Genomic DNA, 26,975 nt, shown 5'->3' with positions numbered 1-26,975 from the left:
TCGACCATATTTCTAACTTTAAATTATTCAGAAGTATACATTTTATTTGTATCTGACAGAAGATCGGAAGTGATCTTGTTCATAGCTCTTCAATTATGAGATGTGCGCAGACGCGAAAGCATTGATCTTTTCCGAGGAACAATAATGTCATTGACCTTGATGTAATGCAGAGAATGTATAACCTGGAAATTGATTAAGAATTGAAAAACGAGATGACAAATTGAATTTATTTTAATATTATTTACAATTAACGCTAATTATTATAGTACCAGAACATAACCTTCTGCGACAGTATTGGATTTCCAGCCTCCGTGACGTTTCCCTCGTCTTTCGATTGCATATCCGAGATTAATCGAAAACCTGAACTTTAATGAATAGGTGTACTTTAATGACCTGCATTAAAGGACTGCTACCAGGTGTATAATTACTACATTTCGGCATGGTCGAGCATAAAGGAATTTAAAAATGTTACATTTGTTCGGATCAAATTTCTTTACATTTAAAGGACAAAACTAAATTATTTCACTCATTTATTATCATAATACACTGCTCTCCTAAATTGACTAAGCATATTGGGAAGTAAATCCTGGCTTTCCGAAAACAGGCTATGAAATATTTCATGTAAAACAATTTTTATCTCGAAAAGAAAGCAAAAACGAACAATACTGTATTAAACTTTTTTGTTTGAAATAACTTATCTCAAAGAATAACCCCCTTACATTAATGCCATTATATACGGATCACAATACATTTTGAATCCGATATAATTAATAGCAGACTATTCTAAAATATTTCATATAGTAGACTTACCAGTGTTTTTTTAAATGTTATTTTAGCAGATTATTTTATGATGCTTTATCAACATCTCAGGTTATTTCATCTCTGAATGAGATGAAGGTGATAATGCCGGTGAAATGAGTCTGGGCTCCAGCACCGAAAGTTACCCAACATTTGCTCATATTGGGTTGAGGGAAAAATCCCGGAAAAAAAACCTTAACCAGGTAACTTGCCTCAACCGAGAATCGAACCCGGGCCACCTGGTTTCGCGGCCAGACGCGCTAACCGTTACTCCACAGGTGTGGAACCTACCAGTGTTACTTGGAAAACAGAGAGTTGCGATTTTCGTGGAAATCTGTTTTTCTGGTGGTAGAAAGTTTTTCTGGGCACACCGTCTGTCTTTGTACGTGTTAATTTGCCTAGAATATTAGATGATTTTGTCCGTATTCAGTATTTAAGAGTGAATATATGTACATTATATATTAAATATAATCATTTTCTTAAATATAAATATGCCTTCATTTGAAATCAAGAATGAAAAATTACAAAGAACTAGAAACATCAAAACAAATTTTTCTGAAATTCTTTTCCGGGATAAAATGAATTCAGTGAAATGAGCCGAAACTGATCTCTAGAATGAAATATAGTACGATGTCTGATATACTACTAGGTTCAAAAAGTTCCCGGAATTTTACTACCATTTTTCGTATTAATATATAACAAGAGATATTATACATTTGTTTTGTTGGTAACATTCATGATGTCATTTCCTTAAAGTTTGTTGATAATGGCAATTATTGGTTTTGAGTTGTAGGCAATTGTTTATCATAGTGTTTCGTTTGTTCGTCGCATTTTGTAATTATGTCCACAGAGCAAAGTACAAACATCAAGTTCTGTGTTTTGCTGGGGACATGATCAGTATGGCTGATGAAGATGGTGATTTCTTAAACAAAATGAAACTGGTGCTACTTGTACGACCCAGTCCCTAAACGACAGTCATCTGAGTGGAAATCGAAAACATCTCCTCGGAAGCAAAAATTTCCTAGGGACGCTTCCAAACGCAAAATTTTTTTAAATGTTATGTTTTATTTAACGACGCTCGCAACTACAGAGGTTATATCAGCATCGCCGGATGTGCCGGAATTTTGTCCCGCAGGAGTTCTTTTTCATGCCAGTAAATCTACTGACATGAGCCTGTCGCATTTAAGCACACTTAAAGCAAAGTTATGTTGTAAGTTTTCTTCGACTCTCAGGGTCTCATGCACCATGAGTTCATTCCAGAAGGTCGTACTGTAACGAAAGAATTGTACGTAGAAACCCTCCGTCGCCTCTGGGACGCAGTGAGAAGGAAACGTCCAGAAAAGTGGGTAGAAAACAACTGGTTCCTTATGCATGACAATGCACCTGCTCATCGCGCAATTATTGTAAAGAATTTTCTTGCCAGGCACAACATAACTGCTTTGGATCACCCACCATACTCTCCTGATCTCTCACCACCTGATTACTTTCTGTTTCCCCGTCTGAAAAGTCATCTGAAAGGACGGAGATTCAATGCTGAAGAGGTTATCGCAAACGCGACGAGAGCACTAAGACGGGTTTCACAAAATGGCTTCCAGGAACTCTACACGCGTTGGCAAAAGTGAGTTGTTGCGGAAGGCAACTATTTTGAAGGGAATGCTGTAGAATAGTGTTTAAGGTACGTTGTTTCTATGATGCTAGCAAATTCCGGGAACTTTTTGAACCTAGTATGTAGGTAACGATTGCAACAGAACGTTGCTAAGCAACCTGCTAATGTGAACTTTCATCTATTTATTCTCACCACAATTCCTTCTCGCACACAAGGTTGAGTATCGTATAGCAGTCCACATCGACCAGCTCTCCGTTTGCGTTCGCGGCACCACACCTATTGCTGGTGATGTCAGTGGGATAGCCTTCGGCCCACTTTGTGTAGCCAGTTCGCTCCAGCGGATGATCTGAAATTGTACAAAATTGCGCATCATTAATGTGTGATAGTGGATCTGTGTACCTATACCGCTTTTCTTCTGTCTTTTTCTTTCTGTAGTCATTTCACAAATTTCAGCGTGCACATCTAATTTTGAAGCGTAAAAAAATATTAGCCCTATCCTCGGTTAAGAGGTTAGGTACAGCTTACAGCAGTAAAATTTTTGGAAACATTCGACATTTTTTTCCTCTATTACTGTATCTTGTACAATAATGAAAATTACCATGTGTGAAACACTGTCCTTCTACTATATGACAAAAATATCACCTACAAGGAGAAAAAAGGGAAATACAGTGAGGATACAAAGAGAAGAAGGAAAAGACAAGGAGAACAAGGGAAATACAAGGAGAACAAAGGAAATACAAGGAGAACAAGGGAAATACAAGGAGAACAAGGGAAATGCAAGGAGAACAAGGGGAATACAAGGAGAACAAGGGAAATACAAGGAGAACAAGGGAAATACAAGGAGAACAAGGGAAATACAAGGAGAACAAGGGGAATACAAGGAGAACAAGGGAAATACAAGGAGAACAAGGGGAATACAAGGAGAACAAGGGGAATACAATGAGAACAAGGGAAATACAAGGAGAACAAGGGAAATACAAGGAGAACAAGGGAAATACAAGGAGAACAAGGGGAATACAAGGAGAAAAAGGGAAATACAATGAGAACAAGGGAGATACAAGGAGAACAAGGGAAATACAAGGAGAACAAGGGGAATACAAAGAGAACAAGGGAAATACAAGGAGAACAAGGGGAATACAAGGAGAACAAGGGAAATACAAGGAGAACAAGGGAAATACAAGGAGAACTAGGGAAATACAAGGAGAACTAGGGAAATACAAGGAGAACAAGGGAAATACAAGGAGAACTAGGAAAATACAAGGAGAATTAAGGAAATACAAGGATAACTGGGGAAATACAAGGAGAACAAGGGAAATACAAGGAGAACTAGGAAAATACAAGGAGAATTAAGGAAATACAAGGATAACTGGGGAAATACAAGGAGAACAAGGGAAATACAAGGAGAACTAGGGAGATACAATGAGAACTAGGGAAATACAAGGAGAACTAGGGAGATACAATGAGAACTAGGGAAATACAAGGAGAACTAGGGAAATACAAGGAGAACAAGGGAAATACAAGGAGAACTAGGAAAATACAAGGAGAATTAAGGAAATACAAGGATAACTGGGGAAATACAAGGAGAACAAGGGAAATACAAGGAGAACTAGGGAGATACAATGAGAACTAGGGAAATACAAGGAGAACTAGGGAGATACAATGAGAACTAGGGAAATACAAGGAGAACTAGGGAGATACAATGAGAACTAGGGAAATACAAGGAGAACTAGGGAAATACAAGGAGAACTAGGGAGATACAATTAGAACTAGGGAAATACAAGGAGAACTAGGGAAATAGAATGAGAACTAGGGAAATACAATGAGAACTAGGGAAATACAAGGAGAACAAGGGAAATACAAGGAGAACAAGGGAGATACAATGAGAACAAGGGAAATACAAGGAGAACAAGGGAAATACAGGGAGAACTAGGGAAATACAAGGGGAACTAGGGAAATACAAGGAGAACTAGGGAAATACAAGGAGAACTAGGGAGATACAATGAGAACTAGGGAAATACAAGGAGAACTAGGGAAATAGAAGGAGAACTAGGGAGATACAATGAGAACTAGGGAAATACAAGGAGAACTAGGGAAATACAATGAGAACTAGGGAAATACAATAAGAACTAGGGAAATACAAGGAGAACTAAGGAACTATGAGGGCAAACAAGGGGTATACTAGGAGAACTAGGGAACTATGTGGGAAACAAGGGGTATACTAGGAGAACTAGGGAAATACAAGGAGAACTAGGGAAATACAAGGAGAACTAGGGAAATACAAGGAGAACTAGGGAAATACAAGGAGAACAAGGGAAATACAAGGAGAACTAGGAAAATACAAGGAGAACTAGGGAAATACAAGGATAACTGGGGAAATACAAGGAGAACTAGGGAAATACAAGGAGAACTAGGGAATTACAAGGAGAACTAGGGAAATATAATGAGAACGAGGGAACTATAAGGGAAACAAGGGGTATACAAGGAGAAGGAGGGAAATATAAGTACAATAAGAGGAATACTAGGAGAACCAGGGAAATGGAGAACAAGTGGAATGCACGGAGAACAATGAGAATACAAGGAGCAAATAAGACTTACGAAAGTAATGCAAGGAATACAAGGAGAACAAGTGGAATAGACGGAGAGGAAGTGGAATAGAAGAAGAACAAGGAGAGTAGAAGGAGAACAAGAGGAATTAATTAGAAGAAAGAGGAGTATAAGAAAAACAATAGGAATACAAGGAGAACATGGGTATACAAGAATAAGAATGGAAATGTAAAGGGTAGAAGAGGAATACAAGAAGAACATTTGGGTTTTATTTATCGTTTAGTCCATATCGAAGTTACCCCCATGTACCTAGTTAGCACAAGTACATAGTTATACATAAAATAAATTATGAACTAACCTAAGAGGTTACAGATAGAGACTGGAGGCGTTAGCCTTAGTTTTATGGAAAATGACAGATAAGAGGGATGAAATGCGATGGCTATGTCAGGGATGCGTTTTGGCGGATGACTGGGTCTGATCTCTTCTACCCTAAACCAAATTGTTAGAAATACTGGAAAGTTGTGCTGAATTGAAAAGAAGTAAGTATATTGGATTTAAAATAACAAATGACTTTTGACATTTCAAGGCCCCCAAGAGTTTCCATGACAACATCGCTTCCCGTTTCTTTGTCGCCAATAATAGGCTAACGTACGTGAAGAGAAGAGGGAGCAGTAGCGCCTTATTGGCCACAAAGAGAGGGGAAGGGATGTTGCCATGGAAACTTTGAAATTTCACAAGTCGAGAGTTGTTTTAACTGCGCTATAGCTGTATGTTACCATTGATGGTGATGTAGAAGCCCTCCTCTAGGAGGGCGGTGAACCCCACGTACACCTGTGGCTTGGTGCTGTACTTGGCTATGAGATCGGACACGACCTTGGCTTCTGCGGCGGAGTTGATGATGACGAGGTGGCCGCCCTCCATGTGGCAGCGGATCATGGCCTCGTCGAACCTGAACTCTGCGTTCACAGTGCCGTTGAGGTCGCGGGGCACCCAGTAGTATCCCAGCCCGGGCACGAGCTCCGCCCCGATACCCATCACGGCCAATGAAAAGACCACAAAGTGCCACATCTTGACGACTAGAACAGGTACATGTTCATGAAACGGAATACGCGTATCTACAGGTGAAGGCTGGGGCAGGGCATAATTGCGCCCCACGGTCAGATAAGATGCAGCATATAAAAAAGGGTCCCTGTTTTGTGGGCATAGTTGCACCCCGTTCCCATCAGGTAGAGAAAAAGGCATGGCATAGTTGCGCCCCGATGAAATAGGTAGAGAAAAAGACACTACGGAAACTTGAGCATCGTAATCAACCAACCTTATTGATTTCTTATTCTATTTATATTCATTATCGATACCGTTAAAATGAACACCATGAAGTTGGCAGTACTTTATTAACTGTTTTTCTACTGTTTATTCACTGATTATCAATAGCCTACCGTTAAAATGAACACCATGAAGTTGGCAGTACTTTATTAACTGTTTTTCTACTGTTTATTCACTGATTATCAATAGCCTACCGTTAAAATGAACACCATGAAGTTGGCAGTACTTTATTAACTGTTTTTCTACTGTTTATGCAGTGATTACCAATAGCCTACCGTTAAAATGAACACCATGAAGTTGGCAGTACTTTATTAACTGTTTTTCTACTGTTTATGCAGTGATTATCAATAGTCTACCGTTAAAATGAACACCATGAAGTTGGCAGTACTTTATTAACTGTTTTTCTACTGTTTATGCAGTGATTATCAATAGCCTACCGTTAAAATGAACACCATGAAGTTGGCAGTACTTTATTAACTGTTTTCTACTGTTTATGCAGTGATTATCAATAGCCTACCGTTAAAATGAACACCATGATGTTGCCAGTACTTTATTAACTGTTTTTCTACTGTTTATGCAGTGATTATCGATAGCCTACCGTTAAAATGAACACCATGAAGTTGGCAGTATTTTATTAACTGTTTTTCTACTGTTTATGCAGTGATTATCGATAGCCTACAGTTAAAATGAACACCATGAAGTTGGCAGTACTTTATTAACTGTTTTTCTACTGTTTATGCTGTGATTATCAATAGCCTACCGTTAAAATGAACACCATGACATATTCAAATGAGCGAGCCGTTGGAATAGGCCTATGGGGCCTTAGCAGTCTTGACATTTTATTAGTGATTTTCACACTGTCTGTGGCGTATAGTGAGGTTAATTTAAAATGAATGTTCAGTTTAGTGAAAAGGGTGAAGAGTTAATAATTGACAATGGTTCTAAGTTTCAATTTTCGAAACCCTGTACCGTAGGGTTAAGATATCGATGTAGAAACAAAAAATGCAGTTCATTTATTGTGTGTGATCAATAAAGAAAGTGTTATTTTAAATAGCAAAATTGATCATACGCTAGACCTACCTGATTTCAATGCAGCTATCACTGTAATATTTTTAAGTAATTTATTTATTTTATGACAATCACTTTCGTGTGTACCATGCTCATCGTGGCGCAACTATGCCATGTCCATCCTGCTATTTGATTTCTTCGGGGCGCAACTATGTCATGTCCATCCTGCTACCTGATTTCTTCGGGGCGGAACTATGCCATGTCCCATCTGCTACCTGATTTCTTCGGGGCGCAACTATGCCATGTCCCATCTGCTACCTGATTTCTTCGGGGCGCAACTATGCCATGTCCCATCTGCTACCTGATTTCTTCGGGGCGCAACTATGCCATGTCCCTTCTGCTACCTGATTTCTTCGGGGCGCAACTATGCCATGTCCCATCTGCTACCTGATTTCTTCGGGGCGCAACTATGCCATGTCCCTTCTGCTACCTGATTTCTTCGGGGCGCAACTATGCCGTGTCCCATCTGCTACTTGATTTCTTGGGGCGCAACTGTGCCATGTCCCTTCTGCTACCTGATTTCTTCGGGGTGAAACTATGCCATGTCCCATTTGCTATCTGATTTCTTCGGGGCGCAACTATGCCATGTCCCATATGCTACCTGATTTCTTCGGGGTGAAACTATGCCATGTCCCATTTGCTACCTGATTTCTTCGGGGCGCAACTATGCCATGTCCCTTCTGCTACCTGATTTCTTCGGGGCGCAACTATGCCATGTCCCTTCTGCTACCTGATTTCTTCGGGGTGAAACTATGCCATATCCCATTTGCTACCTGATTTCTTCGGGGCGCAACTATGCCATGTCCCTTCTGCTACCTGATTTCTTCGGGGTGAAACTATGCCATGTCCCATTTGCTACCTGATTTCTTCGGGGCGCAACTATGCCATGTCCCTTCTGCTACCTGATTTCTTCGGGGAGAAATTATGCCATGCCTAGGCCTCCCAATTGACCGCGGGGCGCAACTATGCCATACCGGAAGGCTGGCACTTTTCATATACAGGATGAGCCGTAAGAAATAAGGGTAGACCGCTCGAATGTACCTAATTTCAATTGTATGTGACTGGTGAACAGTTGAAAATATAACCTTACGGCAGTCATGTCAATTGATGCCCATAGGAGCAAGCGCGCGCTTTAGAGCTCAGGAAACCTGAGCGCTTACAGCGGAAAGGAAAGAGAGAGACGAAAGAGTTATTATATGCCGCTTGGTCGAGCTATATTCAGGGATGGCCAGCACTGATTCAATAGATAAAGGGAAGAGAACTTATTAAAACTGTATCCATGTCAATTTTTAGATTTTTCTGAGAAATATAAATGCATTATAAGAATGTAAGTTTTAATTTTAATGCTCATACTTCACAAGTTTGATTTTTTTATTCAAAAGAAATATTTTATGAACTTTTTATAGTAATTTTCAGTTATAGGCCTATTTATTTAGTAGCCTTGCAGAATGTTTTCGTAACTCTATTAGGTATACCGTAAATACGTATTACTGAAGATAGTGTATTGAACATTTTGAAAATATTCGCATGGAAATTGTTTGTAAGGAAATGAATTAACAAACCATACATCATAAGCAAAAGGTATGTGCCCATGTCTTGTAAACATGTCAGCTCTATAGATTCAGCACATTTCGAGAAAATAATTTAATATTCTGATGATAGGAAGTTGCTCACCAATATCACCTTAAAAGCATAATGCGATAAGAGTTTTGTTATGTAATATTAGTTACACTTAAAATATATACAGCACCCAGGTAACTTTGCTTTGTACTGTAATGTTGTTTTGATTAGTTTATCATCATCATCCTTCACTAATTAGGCCTCTGTAGACCTGTTTCGGCCCCATCTAGTAGTCTTCTTAAAGGTCTTCCTGGTCGACAATGTCCTCTAGGTTTATATTGCATCATAATTTTTGGGATTCTTGAATTTTACATTCTTCTTACATGATCTAGCCAATTCAATTTGTATCTGCTGATTTTTTCTTCTACTGACTCTACTTCTAATTGTTCTAAAATTTCTTCATTCCTTTTTTCGGTCTAAAAGAGTATATCCTGCTGTCCTGAAAAAATTTCATTTCCGTAGCTTTGATTCTGTTCATGTCTTTTTTCTTTAATGTCAAAATGCTTCCGTATAAAAGGGAGGGTAATGATAGTGTATTATATATTTTTATTCTTGTAGATTTTTGTACTAATTTAGCTTTTAATTTATTGTTTATTATTCCTAGAATTTGTGTAAATTTGGTAATTTTCTTGTTCACATCTTTTTCATTTTGATAAGATATTTCACAACCCAGATAATTGAAATTTTGCACTTGTTCGAGGCATTGGTTATTGTGTATTATCTTACTTCTGACTGGGTCTTGTCCTAAAAATGTCATTACTTTTGATTTTTGTGCTGAAATTTCCATCTCAAAATCTTCTAATATTTTTTAATTTAAATACTATTATAGTCACAATCATGCCATGGTATGAAAGAAAAATTTCACAACCTCGAGCGGGAATCGAACCTGCGACTTCCTTTCATACCATGGCATGATTGTGACTATAATAGTATTTAAAATTCATTAATATGTCACATCAACGGACGTATATACGTCACCATACATCGTAAGATGAAGATTTAATATTTTATTTAATGTATATAATCCTCTTTGTAAATTATCCTCTGAATTGGAAATTATGACTTGATCATCGGCATAGAGTAAGGTATTTAATGTTAGAGCACTGGTTATTTTGATTCCTGATGTGTAGATTTGGTTCCATTTTAAAATAATTTCATTTATATAAATATTAAATAAAATTGGTGATAGTGGACAACCTTGTCGAGCTCCATTATTAACTAATTTTCTTTCGGATATACAGTTATTTAGTTTATTGATTACTTTTATAAGGCTAAAGATATCATCAATATAAATTCCAGCTTCTCATGTCATACTAAATCCCCTTTTTTTTGGGGGGGGGCATATCTCTTTCTTTATGAATGATGTGTTTCATCAATTTAGTACAGTATAGTTGTACTACTATGGGATTTAAGTGAATATTCCTTCTTAACTCTTTATTATGTTATTAAAACTTAAAACACATCTGCAATATTAAGACATTGCTATTTGTACTTTTGTTTTACTGGCAATATAGATAATATAAAAAAGAAAGAAGCCATATAAAAATAACGACATAAAATTTAACGTTTGAAGTTTGTGCACCACTGTTTTCTTAATCCAACAGGGTGCTTATTCATATAGGCCTATACAACCCTTCCTCTTTCCATACTTAGTGCTTGATGCCCGCGCACGACGTCAAGGTCAGAAAAATGCGCTTGCTTTGACATCACTGCCTTACGGTAACGTTTATATGAAAGGGAATCTCAACAACTTTCGAATTCTATCGGTAGATGGTGCGCAGACACGGTTTCTTTCCGTAGATTGCATCGATTGTCAAAATGGCGACACCGCAGATGAAAGCGCAAACTGTGTTGTGGTATGCGGAATTTAAATCAATTGTTAGAGTTCAAAGCGAATATCGGCGAGTGTTTAAGCATGATGCTCCAACTGCTAAAAGCATTAAAAAGTTTCACGATACATTTTTAGCTACAGGATCGGTGTTGATGAAGCATGGTGGTGGTCGTAGAACGTCCGACGAAATGGTTAGAAATGTTCAAGCCGCGTATGAGCGAAGCCCTCGGAAGTCATTAAGAAGAGCTTCGCGGGAAATTCAAGTACCAAAATCAACATTGTAACGAATTGTCCACAAACGTCTCAAATTGTACGCATGCAAAGCGCAGTCAATGCAACGTCTAGAGCAGGATGGCAAACTCAAACGGGTGCTTTTACGTTTAGGTTCAGATAAAAGCAGAGAATTCATATTTTTAGTTCTATATTTATGTATATACCTTTCAAAGTTATTAAGATTTCTGTGAAAATATTTTAATAAAATAAAATAATACATTTGTTTAATGTTGAAAACTTTGAAATTTTTAAACAACAATTCAGTTGAGTAATCTTTCCTGCTTTTTTTAAACAAATTTTTAATACTTTTTTTCTGTAGTAAAATTAACGGATAAAGGTTGGATTTATAAGTTCCATCCCAACCTATAATACCATACATAAATATAATAATAATAATAATAATAATAATAATAATAATAATAATAATAATAATAATAATAATAATAATGATTTATTTAACCTGGCAGAGTTAAGGCCATACGGCCTTCTCTAACACTCAACCAGGAGTAAAGACTGCATTACAAAAACACTACAAATTTACAAATTACACTACAATTTTACACACAAAATTGAATAAGATAATAATAATGATAATAAAAAATAAACAACAAATAAGAAGAAATCGGACATAATATATAACATACAGAAAGAAAGAAAAAAGCATAATAATATGTGAACAGCAGGTCAAAATAAATGAGGTATACAAAAAAAAGACAATTATTCATAATAATAATAATAATAATAATAATAATAATAATAATAATAATAATAAAATAAGAATAGTAATAATGATGATGATAATAATAATAATAATAATAATAATAATAATAATAATAATAATAGTAATATTAGTAATAAAATAGTGCAGTACAAAGTATACAGTGAATACAATATTTCTAAGTACACACAATAAGGAAAATTAAGATTATATATAGCTCAACTTATCACATTAGAGATATAACATTATCGGAAAATATGAAAACAAAAATATAAAATAAGTTGAATATCATTAGAACATAAAAAAAAATGTGAAAACGTGGAAACATGCAATACAACACTTGTCATAATAGTAAGTTAGTAGTTAGTAGTAGTTAGATTGAAATAATGCTAAATAATTTACACGTAAACAGTTAATTGACTAAATATTTCTTAGAACAACAAAGTAATATAATGAATAATTTTGAGCGAAAAATTGTTCCGGGGCCGGGTACCGAACCCAGGACCTTTGGTTAAACGTACCAACGCTCTACCAACTGAGCTACCCGGGAACTTTACCCAACACCGATCCAAATTTTCCCTCTATATCCACAGATCTCAAAGTGGGCTGACAACCGTCAAGCAACCAACATTGAGTGCACACTAACTGTGTGACGTCACAGTTCGATATAACAGAAAACCACAATTTAAGTCACACAGAGTTAGTGTGCACTCAGTGTTGGTTGCTTGACGGTTGTCAGCCCACTTTGAGGTCTGTGGTTATAGAGGGAAAAGTTGGATCGGTGTCAGGTAGAGTTCCCGGATAGCTCAGTTGGTAGAGCGTTGGTACGTTTAACCAAAAGTCCCGGCCCTGGAACAATTTTTCCCTCAAAATTATTCAAATCAACTTTACAGGGTGTTATACCTGAAAGCTTGATTTGCAAAGTAATATAATGTTTTACTTAATTTATTACAAATATAATGAATATGATTATTCCATTTTAAATGATTAATTATCAGTAATTATTATACCTAAGTATTTAAGCTCATTAACTTCATTAATAACTGAACAATTGCAATTTATACGGGAACAATAAAAATTATGCATTTTTATTTGTAGAGTAGATCAAATAGTTTTATTACCTTTATCATTTAAAGAAAATGGGATAGCTATTGTTTTATATTTATTAATTACAAGTGAATTTAAATCGAACTAATTTTTTATTAATTTTAAGCCGCAATTTGCATTATAATAAGCATCAGTCCAAGTTTTTCCACTAAAAAGTAAAACAGTATCATCAGCATACGAATATAAATCACCTTCATATTCTTTAAGGTCTATCATTAAAACGTCATTACGGGTATTATTATATTAAAAATAAAATCGGTCCAAGGACTGTTCCTTGCGGAACTCCTATTTTAATTTTAATAAATTCACTTAATTCATTATCAATAAATGGTTCAACATTTCTTGCGCCAATCTGTACGTAGGTGACTAAATCGCAGTATGACTGAAGGCAGTAATATGCTATATGAGGAAGTACTGTGTGTGTGATTTACATTGCACTTTATATATTACTCCCTTTTTTACCTTCTACCATTCTTAAAACTACATTGATTTGAGCCTGATTCGAACTCACGGACTACATCCTGCAACTCGTTGCTGTTTGTCGTCATCTTCGATGTGATGTTCTCGTTCTCTATGAAAACCAATACATGCAGAACTCGGCGAAAGGCCAGCTTAGCGCGTCGATAGGGCGAATGTGAAACTCTTCCCGATTCTGGTTACACGAAATTACAGTGATAGAATCCGAAGAAATGCTAATCCTTGTTTCCTCGAATCTCTCATCCAAATAGGCCCTACCTATTTTGTTTTTCATTATCGCTGTTTCAGTCCTGCGTACAGTCTACTTAGAATATCTGTAGATTCACAGGACTGTTTGGTAACATCAATTCTGGTTCTCGTTGGCTCTTCATAAGCTAACCAGGAAGTGTAAATCCACTATAAAATACAGTGGCCCAGACTTTGCCCTGTATCTCAACAAATTTGAAAAATATTAATTCGCAATTTTTAAAACAAATAAAGGAAACTCTGATGCATATAACCTGCAAATTTCAATATTCTAGTGAACATATTATAAAACAGTTATACAGGGACATCATTTTATTTTTACTTCAATTTTCATTGTACCTGAGTTTTTGAATGTACTTTACTCCCACCCCTTCTACTAACGGAGTTCCAACTTCCTCCATACAGAACCAAGGCCGCATGTAAACACTACTGAGTTAGTGAGTATAGTACGTTCCAGAAATATGTTCGCGTTTTCCAGTGACGAAAGACCTTTCAATATTGAATAATATTTTCTCACAGGTACAGTCCGTTTGCCTACGTCGCATCCCGATTTCCCCCACCTGCTTCTGCTCGCCCCTCTTTAAGAACTGAGCTGTCTTAGCTCTTTTCTGAGAACATTAATTTCTGTTAGGAATTGGACGTCTACGTAATATTATACAACTGTTTAAAATAACTTAAATAAAAGGGCCTCGTTAAGTAATTAACTGTCACGTGATTTCCCTCCTTTCTACGATCCTGCGGCATAACCACTTGGACGGACAGTAGATAGCATGTCTGAGTAATTTTATCTGTCCGGGTCGGGCAGAAGTGAAGACTGAATTTACATTACGTAAGGTACTCTTTTATAGAGTAGGTACAGAATTATTTCAATATGAATTACTAGTACGAAGGACGAAACTGATAATTGGAAATAGATGTAATAGTCTATAGTGCGATAATATGCACAAAAGAACTGAAGCCTGTATCGAAATGAACAGCCACCATTTTCAAAAATGTGTTTAAATATCCATATTATCATCATTTTTCAATTTAACTTCATTCTCTATTTTGTACGCTAATGTGCTGTAGATAGAATATTATACACTGCACAATGAATACATTCACATGAATAACTCCTCGTGAGTAAAGACACGTATTCTTAATACAGTACTGTATTTTGATTAAACAAAAAGCTAATGAAAATTATCGAACTCAAAATTGCGATATTTCCTAGTTTACCTACTGTACGTAAATGGATGAACTACTTTTCTTCCCTCTTATACCTAGTAAAGTGACTTGTTTGTGTTTTACTACAGTATCATCTAACTAGAGTCGTGGAAGGGGATAGCAAACGGTGTTTCCGGTTCTCTAAAGGTATAGCGTGGTTAATATTAAAAACGTTAGTAAAAATGAAATGATGTCCCTGTATTACCGGTTGTTCTGTATGGTTGTGAAACTTGGACTCTCACTTTGAGAGAGGAACAGAGGTTAAGGGTGTTCGAGAATAAGCTACTTAGGAAAATATTTGTAGCTAAGAGGAATTAAGTGAATTTGGTATCCCCAAGAAACTAGTTCCATAAACTAAAAAGGGTCTCAGTGAAACTTATAACAGAGTGTGTATAGACCAGTTTCTGTCGGATGCTTTTCCAATTCACTGCGGTCTAAAGCAAGGAGATGCACTATCACCTTTACTTTTTAACTTCGCTCTAGAATATACCATTAGGAAAGTCCAGGATAAAAGAGAGGGTTTGGAATTGAACGGGTTACATCAGCTGCTTGTTTATGCGGATGACGTGAAATATTAGGAGAAAATCCACAAACGATTAGGGAAAAAACGGGAATTTTACTTGAAGCAAGTAAAGAAATAAGTTTGGAAGTAAATCCCGAAAAGACAAAGTATATGATTATATCTCGTGACCAGAGAATGTTGTACGAAATGGAAATATAAAAATCGTAAATTTATCCTTTGAAAAGGTGGAAAAATTTAAATACCTTGGAGCAACAGTAACAAATATACATGACAATCGGGAAGAAATTGAACATAGGATAAATATGGGAAATGATTATTATTATTCGGTTCAGAATCTTTTGTCATCCAATCTGTTCTCAAAACGCTGAAAGTTGAAATTTACAAAACAATTATATTACCGGGTGTTCCCAATGGTTGTAAAACTTGAGAGAGGAACGGAGGTTAAGTCTATTTGAGAATAAGGTGCTCAGAAAAATATTTGGCGCTAAAAGAGATGAAGTTACAGGTGAATGGAGAAAGTTACACAACGCAGAACTACACGCATTGTATTCTTCACCTGACATAATTAGGAACATTAAATCCAGACGTTTGAGATGGGCAGAACATGTAGCACGTATGGGTGAATCCAGAAGCACATATAGAGTGTTAGTTGGAAGACTTGAAGCAAAGACCTTTGAGGAAGCCGAGACGTAGATGGAAGGATAATATTAAAATGGATTTGAGGGAGCTGGGATATGATGGTAGGGATTGGATTAATCTTGCACAGGATAGGGACCGATGGCGAGCTTATGTGAGGGCGGCAATGATCCTCTGGGTTCCTTAAAAGCCATTTGTAAGTAAGTAAGTAAGTGTAGATATAAAAATCTTAATAAAACGCTCGTATTTAAAAAAAAGTTGTGAAAAATTTCAGGCACTAAGATTCCCCACAAAGTAGTGGACGAATTTGGCAGACCTTTTTTCACAAAGCCAACAGGCATATTTTAATTTTGATAAGTAGATGTTATGTTTTGTTTAACCACGCTCGCAACTGCAGAGGTTATATCAGCGTCGCCGGATGTGCCAGAATTTTGTCCCGCAGGAGTTCTTTTACATGCCAGTAAATCTACTGACATGAGCCTGTCGCATTTAAGCACACTTAAATGCCATCGACCTGGCCCAGGATCGAACCCACAACCTTGGGCATAGAAGGCCAGTGCTATACCAACTCGCCAACCAGGTCGACTGATAAGTAGAATCAGGGAATGAGTGATAGCCTATGTTACTTTTTTCAATTTTGGAAATGTTAAAAATTACATTAATTTTTAATTTTTATGATCATATTGAAAATATGAATTTTAAGCAAAATACTGACAATAATGTCCTTTTCATTTTTAAGTACTTCTATTTTTGGAAACCAGAGTTAATTTCTAATTAAATAAGTTTCTTGTTTATAGTGACGTCAACATGACCTACCATCTCCTGCTGCATTGTTGCTATTTTGAATTTTTCTTCTTTCACGAAAATGCGTTCTACCAGTGGCGAATCGTGAAATCAAGACCAAGGAATGTCCAATGCAATTACTTAGTTTAATTCTTTCAAGAAAAAGTGCATAATTAGATATTATTCCTCACTTATTATTATTATTATTATTATTATTATTATTATTATTATTATTATTATTATTATAATAATAAAAACGCGGAAATTCTACTTGAAGCAAGTAAAGAGATAGGGTTGGAAGTAAATCCCGAAAAGACTAAGTATATGATTATGTCTCGTGATCATAATATTGCACGAAATGGAACTATAGAAGTTGGAGATTTATCCTTCGAAGAGGTGGAAAAATTCAAATATCTTGCAGCAACAGTAACAAATATAAATGACACTCCGGAGGAAATTAAATGCAGAATAAATATGGGAAATGCCTGTTATTATTCGGTTGAGAAGCTTTTGTCATCTAGTCTGCTGTCAAAAAATCTGAAAGTTAGAATTTATAAAACAGTTATATTACCGGTTGTTCTGTATGGTTGTGAAACTTGGACTCTCACTTTGAGAGAGGAACAGAGATTAGGGGTTTTTGAGAATAAGGTTCTTAGGAAAATATTTGGGGCTAAGAGGGATGAAGTTACAGGAGAATGGAGAAAGTTACACAACGCAGAGCTGCACGCATTGTATTCTTCACCTGACATAATTAGGAACATTAAATCCAGACGTTTGAGATGGGCAGGGCATGTAGCACTTGTGGGCGAATCCAGAAATGCATATAGAGTGTTAGTTGGGAGACCAGAGGGGAAAAGACCTTTGGGGAGGCCGAGACGTAGATGGGAGGATAATATTAAAATGGATTTGATGGAGGTGGGATATGATGATAGAGACTGGATTAATCTTGCTCATGATAGGGACCAATGGTGGGCTTATGTGAGGACGGCTATGAACCTCCGGGTTCCTTAAAAGTCAGTAAGTAATAATAATAATAATAATAATAATAATAATAATAATAATAATAATAATAATAATTTTTTCTACTGCTCATGTCCCTCAGTGCAAATATCTGCCTGATATGTTACAAAACTAGGTCACAACTGTCATGAAACTTTCGAAATAAAATTGTATTATGTTCCAGCGTTCAAGCTTTAAGTTTATCAATGTTTCGAGTGGACTGTACGTTGAAACGCGTAATATTGATGCCGTTCCAAGAATTGTAAAAACAGCTCTGTCAACGCCGGTTCTAGAAAACCATCCACAAACTGTGAAGATGATAAATTCAATTTTAAGGAATAACTAACACGGGAAGTGGAAGTTGCTATATTCAGTTAACTGTAGAAGCTGATAAGAGGGGAATATTCATTTATGACCCGTGGAGAAGGGTCTAACATAGAGAATTAAGGTTCGATTCCCAACATGTCCCGAACTGAATAGATATGTGCCACAGTGTGTTTTAGCTGTGTTCTCACAAGCAGTGGTCAGCACGATGTTAACCGCAGGACCGCCAAGTCGTGAAAATTATGAATGTTGGGATTATGAATAATCAACTGCCATCTCTTGATTTAGGTTAAACGAACTGGCATCTCTAAAATCTGATACTTCAAGAAAAAGACCTTCGGGAAGGCCGAGACGTAGATGGGAGGATAATATTAAAATGGATTTGAGGGAAGTGGGATATGATGATAGAGACTGGATTAATCTTGCACAGGACAGGGACCGATGGCGAGCTTATGTGAGGGCGGCAATGAACCTCCGGGTTCCTTAAAAGCAATTTGTAAGTAAGTAAGTAAATGATATAAGTTATTAAAACATATTTGCCTAAATGAATTTACCCTGTTATAAGCAACATTCATGTTTGACGTTTAATATAGCATTAAAGGTAGATAAGCAGATATAAATAAATAAATAAAGTAAGTATATAAATAAATAAACAAACAAACAAATAAATAAGTTGAGCCGTGCCCACCATCATGGCCGTTCACCTAGTACGTCACTTCGTCCGTCAGAGCGCTCTCAGACGTTACATTATAGATAGCGCTATGAATCCTTTCATATTTCTTTCCAAATTATCCTATTGGCCGGTTGATTACGTCTCACGATGGGAGAGGGAAAGTGAGTTTACCTGATCACGGGCAGTTAGAGAGAATATCACTCGGTACTCGCACGCCGTAGAGGGAACATCACTGACTTCGGACTCGCTCGCTGTAGAGATAAGATCACTCAAGGCTCGCACGCCGGATAGATAACATCACGTGTACTCGACAAGTGGAGCTCGAACTGTTTTCAATTCTCGTAACTTAAGTTTAACGTGATAGATAGTTCGAGAACAGTGCGTCACTAAATTTCTTTGCATATTTACGCATTAAATGGAAGTTTCTTTCAGATGTATATCTTGTGATTTAGCATGCTTACTACTTGTGTCAGATTTTTATCAGTAAATTTGCGTCGTGATATTTTTACCTTCGATTGTATGTGTTTGAGAGATTGTAGTGGATCGTACTTTGAAATATCGTTTGCTAGTGATACGTCTTGGGGGCAAGTCATTGTGATTGCGTCGAGTGATATATTGTGTGATATATATATATATATATATATATATATATATACACTAGTGGCTTGTGCAGCAAATACTGCTGCAAACTAAGTTCGTTAGACGTTCAAATAAACATTTTTCAGATTTATTTTCAATGAAGAATAGGCTTTTTGATAGTTATTTGCTTCCATAATAATGAAACATACTCCCTCTGAATGGATTTTTTTAGGCCAAATACTTTTTCTTGAACCTATCCAACTTCAGTGTTTGAGTTTCAACGCGAAAACGCAAGTATCAATGTCAGGACGATAGCAGTAGCTATTTCAGGTCATTGTGGATTGTAGGCAAAAGTTAAAAAAAAAATGTCAGGTTTGCTAAGCTTTCGAACAATAGCATTTTCGTATAGCTGCTGCATGTAGAACTTGAAATGTAGAGCGTAAAATCATTTTATTCTACTAAGAGATCCTGCTGAAATTATCTGGAGACTACAAAATTTTCTAGGCCTCTTATTTTATCAGTAAGTAATACCTTTTGATCTTTCCTTAGGAACTGTAATTTTTGCGCTCTCTCGAGCCAATACTGAAGACAATGACACATATCAATATCTACACTACACCGCCATTAAGTATATGAAAATGACCCAACCCCACTGGGTTAATAAGTATAAACATATTTGATTTTTAATAACAATATTATTATCTTACTTAAGTTTTGTAGTTATATATAGCAGCCACTCAGTAAATTATAGAAATGAAGATCTAAATTAAGATATTCTCTACATTTACTTACATAACCACAAAACGTTTCACTTTCATGTCATCAATATAGCATCAATATTATGTACAATTAATGAAAAGTAGATGCATCATGATATTAAGTATAATAATATTTACTTTCTAATGGTAATAATGTCATCAAACCACCTCAAGTTTCGTAGATTTGAATATCCAATACACAGATGTACTCAGAAAATTATACATTGCAGAATCAGTTTTTAATAACAAATTGAATTGAGCTCTAAATATGTCGGCAATCCTGCAGGTCATGGCCTTCGTGTAATAGCCTATTGTTTATTGTAGTGTGTGTTTTGTTCTGAAATTCAATCAAGTCGGCCGTGATTGAATAAAACAATTCTCAAAACTGACAACAGATGGATTTTGGAAAATAGGAAAATTATGTAGGAAAATTGACATTTCACTGAAAATTACTACTTTTCCGAAAAACTTTGGATGCCAGGCATCAAAATGAGGGGTCATTCATTAAAATCCGTTCAGCCGTTTTTCCGTAATTTCTATTACCAGTTCAAATTATATATATATTTGAGGTATATTATATTGGGGATCACGTGATGAAGAATAAGTTGATATGTGAGGTTTGATGATTCGGGATTACGTGATGATATATGATTTTAAATGTGAGTTTTGATGTTCCAAGACGGTTTGTGTTATAGAACAGCGATTACGATCTTAGGGTTACTTTCCATTTGACGTTGTAATGAACTAGTATAGTATGGGCCTCATATTATTGTTCTAGTATTTTCCCTACTCCATTTGGTTTATTGGTTCCCATTGCCGCTAATTCAGGAATCGAGTACATTGAGTTTCCGTTGCTATTTAAACGATCATTGAGATTGAAATTGTCGTCTGTTACTTATATTACGCATATCATTCTCTCTCTCTCTCTTGGGCATTGTTATTGTAAAGTACAGAGATTTTGTGTCAGTGCAATCTGCACAGTTCATGCGAGGTCTATGTGGAATTGGTAATGTATAGTGATCAGTTATGTGATGCCTTTTACTGGGTAAAGTCTTTGCGTTATTGAGTTTATATATAAAGGGTGCGTCAGAAAGAACGGATGGATTTCAAACTATCGATACGCAACGAGGAGAGAGATATAGTGAGGGGGACCACGACTGTTGGGTCAGCCATAGAATGCAGTTTCAGTTGAGAATATGGTGTTGGTCTGGTGTACAACGTGCTTTCATCGTAGAGACATTTTTGAAAAATGAAGAGTCTGTGATCGCCACTCAGGACTCATTTCGACATCGGATGTCACGCTAGGATTCCAACTCGGAATACAATTTTGCGGTGGGTGGCTTCATTTCGTATCACAGGTTCAACATTAAAGAAGAAATCACCTGGACGAAATTCTATTGCACTGAGATTGTCCGAGGCTACGGTAAGATCTCGCGCCCTGCGACTTCTTTCTTTAGGACCATTTGAAGGCGTAAGTTTGTAAACATCGATCACATACACTGGACGAACTGAAGACAGCGATTCGTGAAGAAATCGTGGCAATTGCCCTAGCTATGACTGTGAAAGTGATGGCCAACATCAGAAAACGCCTCGATGCCTGTATTGAAAGCCAAGGACATCATATGGATAATGTTGCTTTCCATAAATAAACTGCATGTATTGGTGAATATGTTGATAACAATACATTTTTGATTTGATGAATCTTTACAATTTTCTTGCCATGTGAAATCCATCCGTTCTTTCTGACGCACCCTGTATATATATATATATATATATATATATATATATATATATATATATATATATATATGTTCAGTTTGGTTAGTCAGATTGTATGGTATCTGTGATTGAATGGGTCATGTATTGAGTTAGTGTGCCGACTGGGCGTTGTCTTGAGATTCATATCTAGATGGTTAATATATATATATATATATATATATATATATATATATATATTTATTTATTTATTCAGAGAGTGTTTTCATGACTAGATGGTTAATATGTCAGTCATTGATTGTTGAGAGATGGCCATATTAGACTGTATTATGACCTATAATATGTTTGCCCAGTTTAGTAATACTTTCACGATTCAGATATCGTTGTCGTACTAGTTCAGATTAACTTATATTATTTTCATTCACTTATTTCATATTTCTTTGTTATTTTATTTACCATTCATGTATATTGTTATTCATTATTGTTAATTATATTTGTTATACAAATTCACACTATTTATTTCTAAAAGTCTTCCACTGCGCACATCCAATCTTTCCAATGTACCGTCCACCTGGCGACAACAGCCAACAGAAATATAGAGGAGTGGATGATCGTACACCTCGTCCTCCTCAAAGTAAATAGGTAAATAAATAAGTAAATAAATAAGTAAGTAAATAAGTAAATAAATAAATAAATGAATAAATAAATGAATGAATGAATAAATAAATAAATAAGTGAATAAATAAATAGATAGATAAATAAATTTATAAACAAACAAAGGTATAAATAAATATTTAAATAACTAAATAAATAAATAAGTGAATAAATAAATAGACAAATAAATAAATATGCAAACAAACAAACATATAGATAAATAATTAAACAACTATATATAAAAACTTAGAAATGTGCATTATTCCACATACATTTATTCGTCGGTACTGTATATGAGCAAAAGTAATCCAATTGTTCTGTAGAATTCGACGTATATAGACAGCTCGTCCAAAACCATATTTTCCTATTATAGATGCTGAAGAATATATTTTGTAAAAGTCCTATTGCACTTCGTGTAGCGAAAGTAAAATCATTAACTTCTAAAATCTACGACTTACGGTTTTGCGATCTGGTGTTCGTAATGCAATTCCTCTCGTTGCTTGTATTGCTGCCTAGCCTATAATGTTCTGACTGAATTTTGTACCTCACTCGCCCCATATTTATTAGTCTTTTGTGGAAAAACGTATTTGCACCGGATGTGAAATGATTATTATTCTTTTGAAAGATTAGATAATAGTGAAAGATAATCACTAACATCTTCAGGTGGAGTGCTGTGTTATCTGTTACATTGTATTCGGTAATAATGCCGAATCACTGAGCACTCAAAAAAATTTCTGCCACTCTATCTAATTATTATGCACTTATCTTAACATTTCCGGCACTTCTACTACCGTACAAACGCTTGTCTTATTCCTCTCTGCGTTCGGTACAAGTTCATAAATTTATACCAAAAGAAATGAAGTTCTTCCACCAGTAAACGTTTTGCATGTGGTGGACAGAGCAGAATTGCGGGATTTTATGCCAGTACTTTGGTTCTCGATACCATTTTCTATCCATCATAGCTCCTATATCACTATTTCTTTGAATAAATATCCAACATCTTTTAAGGGGATACATGGACCCTTTACCAGACGTGCACAAACGGCGCTCATTGAGCGCGGCCACTCCTTCGAAGCGGAAAAGTCGTCTAACAGCTCGCCGGAAGGGTACGTCGGAATGACGTAGGCCTGCTATAGGTAGAGGAGAGTCCACGCAGCTATCTGGTGTAGTGTGTATTATCAGTTGATATTTCACTTTGCCTATCAACGGTTACATAATGGAGGAATTTAAAAGACGGAAAAGTGATCGTCAGCCAAATTCTTTCAATATTGCATGGGAAAATGCTTATTTCTTCACAGCAGCTGCAGTCAATATTTATCTGCCACACAAGTTTGAAAGACAGAGGAAAACATAATATAATGCGTCATTACTAGTCCACACACAGAGATACGATGGTTTTGTTGGTGAAGATTGCAGTAAAAAGGTTCAGGAGTTGAAAGTTGCATTATTACACGAGGTAGGGTACGTTAGAATTTATTAATCTTTAACAATTTAAATATGTCTCTTCAGGGAAAAGGCCAGCTCATTGTTGATATGTTCAATAAATTACGGGATTTCAGTCGTAAACTTACACTTTTCGTAAGTCAGTTTCGGGAAAGTAATATGGCTCACTTTCGAACGATAGAAACTGCTCGTGATGAAGCCATGTTAAACGGTTATGTGCAAATATTAACTGCAATTGAAAATAAATTTAATTCTAGACTCCAAGATCTTGCCTTAATTGGAAAGTAGTTTAAAGTTATCATAATAAATTCCTTCAACACCAGCTGAAACAGTATCAAACCATTTACAGCCTGAACTTATTGATCTTCAATGTGGCTTAAGGGCTAAAGATCGTTTGAATAATACTACTAGCCTGGTTGAGTTTTACAAGACTAAACATTAGCAATAATATCCATGACTACACAGCTGGCTGTGAAAATGATTGCTATGTTTGACTCAACATTTATATTTGTGAGCAACTGTTTTCTATTATCAACTTTAATAAAGGCAGACATCGAACATCTGTAACTGATGTTTCATTACGATCAGTACTGTTCCTTTCAGCTGCCAACAGCTTAAAACCTCGTTTTGATGTACTTCCTTACTTACTTACAAATGGCTTTTAAGGAACCCGAAGGTTCATTGCCGCTCTCACATAAGCCCGCCATCGGTCCCTATCTTATGCAAGATTAATCCAGTCTCTATCATCATATCCCACCTCCCTCAAATCCATTTCAATATTATCCTACCATCTACGTCTCCGCCTCCCAAAAGGTCTTTTTCCCTCCGGTCTCCCAACTAACACTCTATATGCATTTCTGGATTCGCCCATACGTGCTGCATGCCCTACCCATCTCAAACGTCTGGATTTAATGTTCCTAATTATGTCAGGTGAACAATACAATGAGTGCAGTTCTGCGTTGTGTAACTTTCTCCATTCTCCTGTAACTTCATCCCTCTTAGCCCCAAATATTTTCCTAAGAACCTTATTCTCAAACACCTTTAACCTATGTTCCTCTCTCAGAGTGAGAGTCCAAGTTTCACAACCATACAGAACAACCGGTAATATAACTGTTTTATAAATTCTAACTTTCAGATTTTTTGACAGCAGACAAAAGCTTCTCAACCGAATAATAACAGGCATTTCCCATATTTATTCTGCGTTTAATTTCCTCCCGAGTGTCATTTATATTTGTTACTTACTGTTGCTCCAACATATTTGAATTTTTCCACCCCTTCGAAGGATAAATCTCCAATTTTTATATTTCCATTTCCATTTCCGTTTTGATGTACTGATAAATAAAAATATAACAAAATGATATGGTATATTTAAGTGGCTATATATTTTCTATTATTTGTGTAAAATAAATATTTCTTTGTTAATTAATAATAGCCCAAGACACTTTTGTAAACACTGAAAGGGAATTCATTTCATAAACACTCGTAATAGTACTTTCTTTTGTGTTCATTTTGTACGAGATCACCCCTTCTTCCAGTCCACCTTTATACAGAGCGCAGCTAATATCTGCATTCCGCTCATGAGCTGTGAGCCGGCTTGGAGAGCGCAAACCTTGTGCAGGTCTGCCCTGTACCTTCAACGGACAAAAAGATTGCTTTTTGCAATTAATACAGACTTTTAGCTTTATATATGTGAAAGATTTTAATATACAGTGTTGCCAGAATTCTTATAAAATACTGCACTGAACTTAAATTATTAGAGAAAATAACAATGTTTTTAACTGTTGGTTAACAATAAGAAAGACTACTTTTTAGTGTAATTTCGGTATTTATATGATGACTGTTAGTCCTTATAGAGAATTTACAAGTTTTTCTAACAAAATAAAAAATCTTACATTTTAAGTATTAAAATTGAAAATGAATGAGTATCTAATTCGTGCACGATTCTCAACTGTTCCTGGGTAATGTAGGATATATTACTCTTTAAATTAGTGAAGATAAAAATATTTGTAAAAAATTTCTTTGTGAATGTCCTAGCAATTTCTAAGGTTTGCATTTTTAGGGACATAAATATCTCAAAACATGGTTTGATAGCAATCTGCTTCACTTAAATGTTAATAAGACTGGATATATTCACTTCCAGAATTCTCAAAAGAAAAATTTGAAGGACATTAATATTTCTATTCAAGATCAATACTTATGTAAATGGGGAAACTACTAAATTCTTGGGCGTTACATTTGATGATTGTTTGTCTTGGAGATCCCATTGCACAAGTTTAATTTCTAAACTCAATAGCATTTGTTATCAAATCAGAATTTTGAGGACGACAATAAATCACGATTTATTAATGACACGTTGAGTCAAGGCTTTCATATGGCATTTGTTTTTGGGGATCTGGAACCATGCTGAATAATATATTTATTGCTCAAAAGCGTATTGTCAGATGCATAGCGGGAGTTGACAGTAGGACCTCTTGTAGGGAACATTTTTTACAATATAATATTCTTACTCTTTATGGTTTATATATTTTTATTGTTTTACTACTAATTTATAAAAATCTGTCTGATTTTCACCAAAATTGTGACTTCCATACCTACGATACTCGTAACAAAAATAGTTTAACTATTCCAGCACACAATCTTACAAACACTAGTAGAACCTATATGGTCTTTGGTATCAAAATCTACAATAGTTTGCCTGATGACATCAAATATACAAAAAATTCTCTCAAATTTAGGAATTACATAAAGACGAAATTAATAAAATTGTGTCCCTACAATCTTGAGAATGCACGCATGGGCCCTCGAAATAAATAATGTTTTTTATATTTGACTTATTTTAAATTAAATTGTAATTGTATATATTTGACCATGTCTATGCATATATTATGCCTTCGAAAATAAAGTTCTATCTATCTATCTATCTATCTATCTATCTATCTATCTATCTATCTATCTATCTATCTATCTATCTATCTATCTATCTATCTATCTATCTATCTATCTATCTATCTATCTATCTATCTATCTATCTATCTATCTATCTATCTATCTATCTATCTATCTATCTATC

The 26,975-nt window shown here is 35.7% G+C and overlaps 1 protein-coding gene across 2 annotated transcripts in view; it reads right to left on the bottom strand.

Annotated features, from left to right (window-relative positions):
- LOC138695073 (secretory phospholipase A2 receptor-like) overlaps positions 1-26,975 on the bottom strand; it is a 69,851-nt gene that overhangs the window by 5,172 nt on the left and 37,704 nt on the right. Inside the window, exons 1-3 of one of the 2 annotated variants that reach the window (XM_069819434.1) lie at positions 22,921-23,039; positions 5,725-6,024; positions 2,597-2,750 (exon numbers count right to left, since the gene is read on the bottom strand). In XM_069819434.1, the coding sequence (XP_069675535.1) occupies positions 2,597-2,750; positions 5,725-6,024; positions 22,921-23,020 (554 nt within the window). In that variant the 5' untranslated portion in view covers positions 23,021-23,039. Of the gene's footprint in view, positions 1-2,596; positions 2,751-5,724; positions 6,025-22,920; positions 23,040-26,975 lie in introns of those variants that run through there. The other variant, XM_069819435.1, reaches the window with a different exon arrangement.

The sequence above is a fragment of the Periplaneta americana genome, chromosome 2 (assembly GCF_040183065.1).
Source record: "Periplaneta americana isolate PAMFEO1 chromosome 2, P.americana_PAMFEO1_priV1, whole genome shotgun sequence".
In the NCBI taxonomy this organism is placed as follows: domain Eukaryota; kingdom Metazoa; phylum Arthropoda; class Insecta; order Blattodea; family Blattidae; genus Periplaneta; species Periplaneta americana.
The sequence above is the reverse complement of the archived record's forward strand: the minus strand, read 5'-3'. Positions and strand labels throughout refer to the sequence as shown.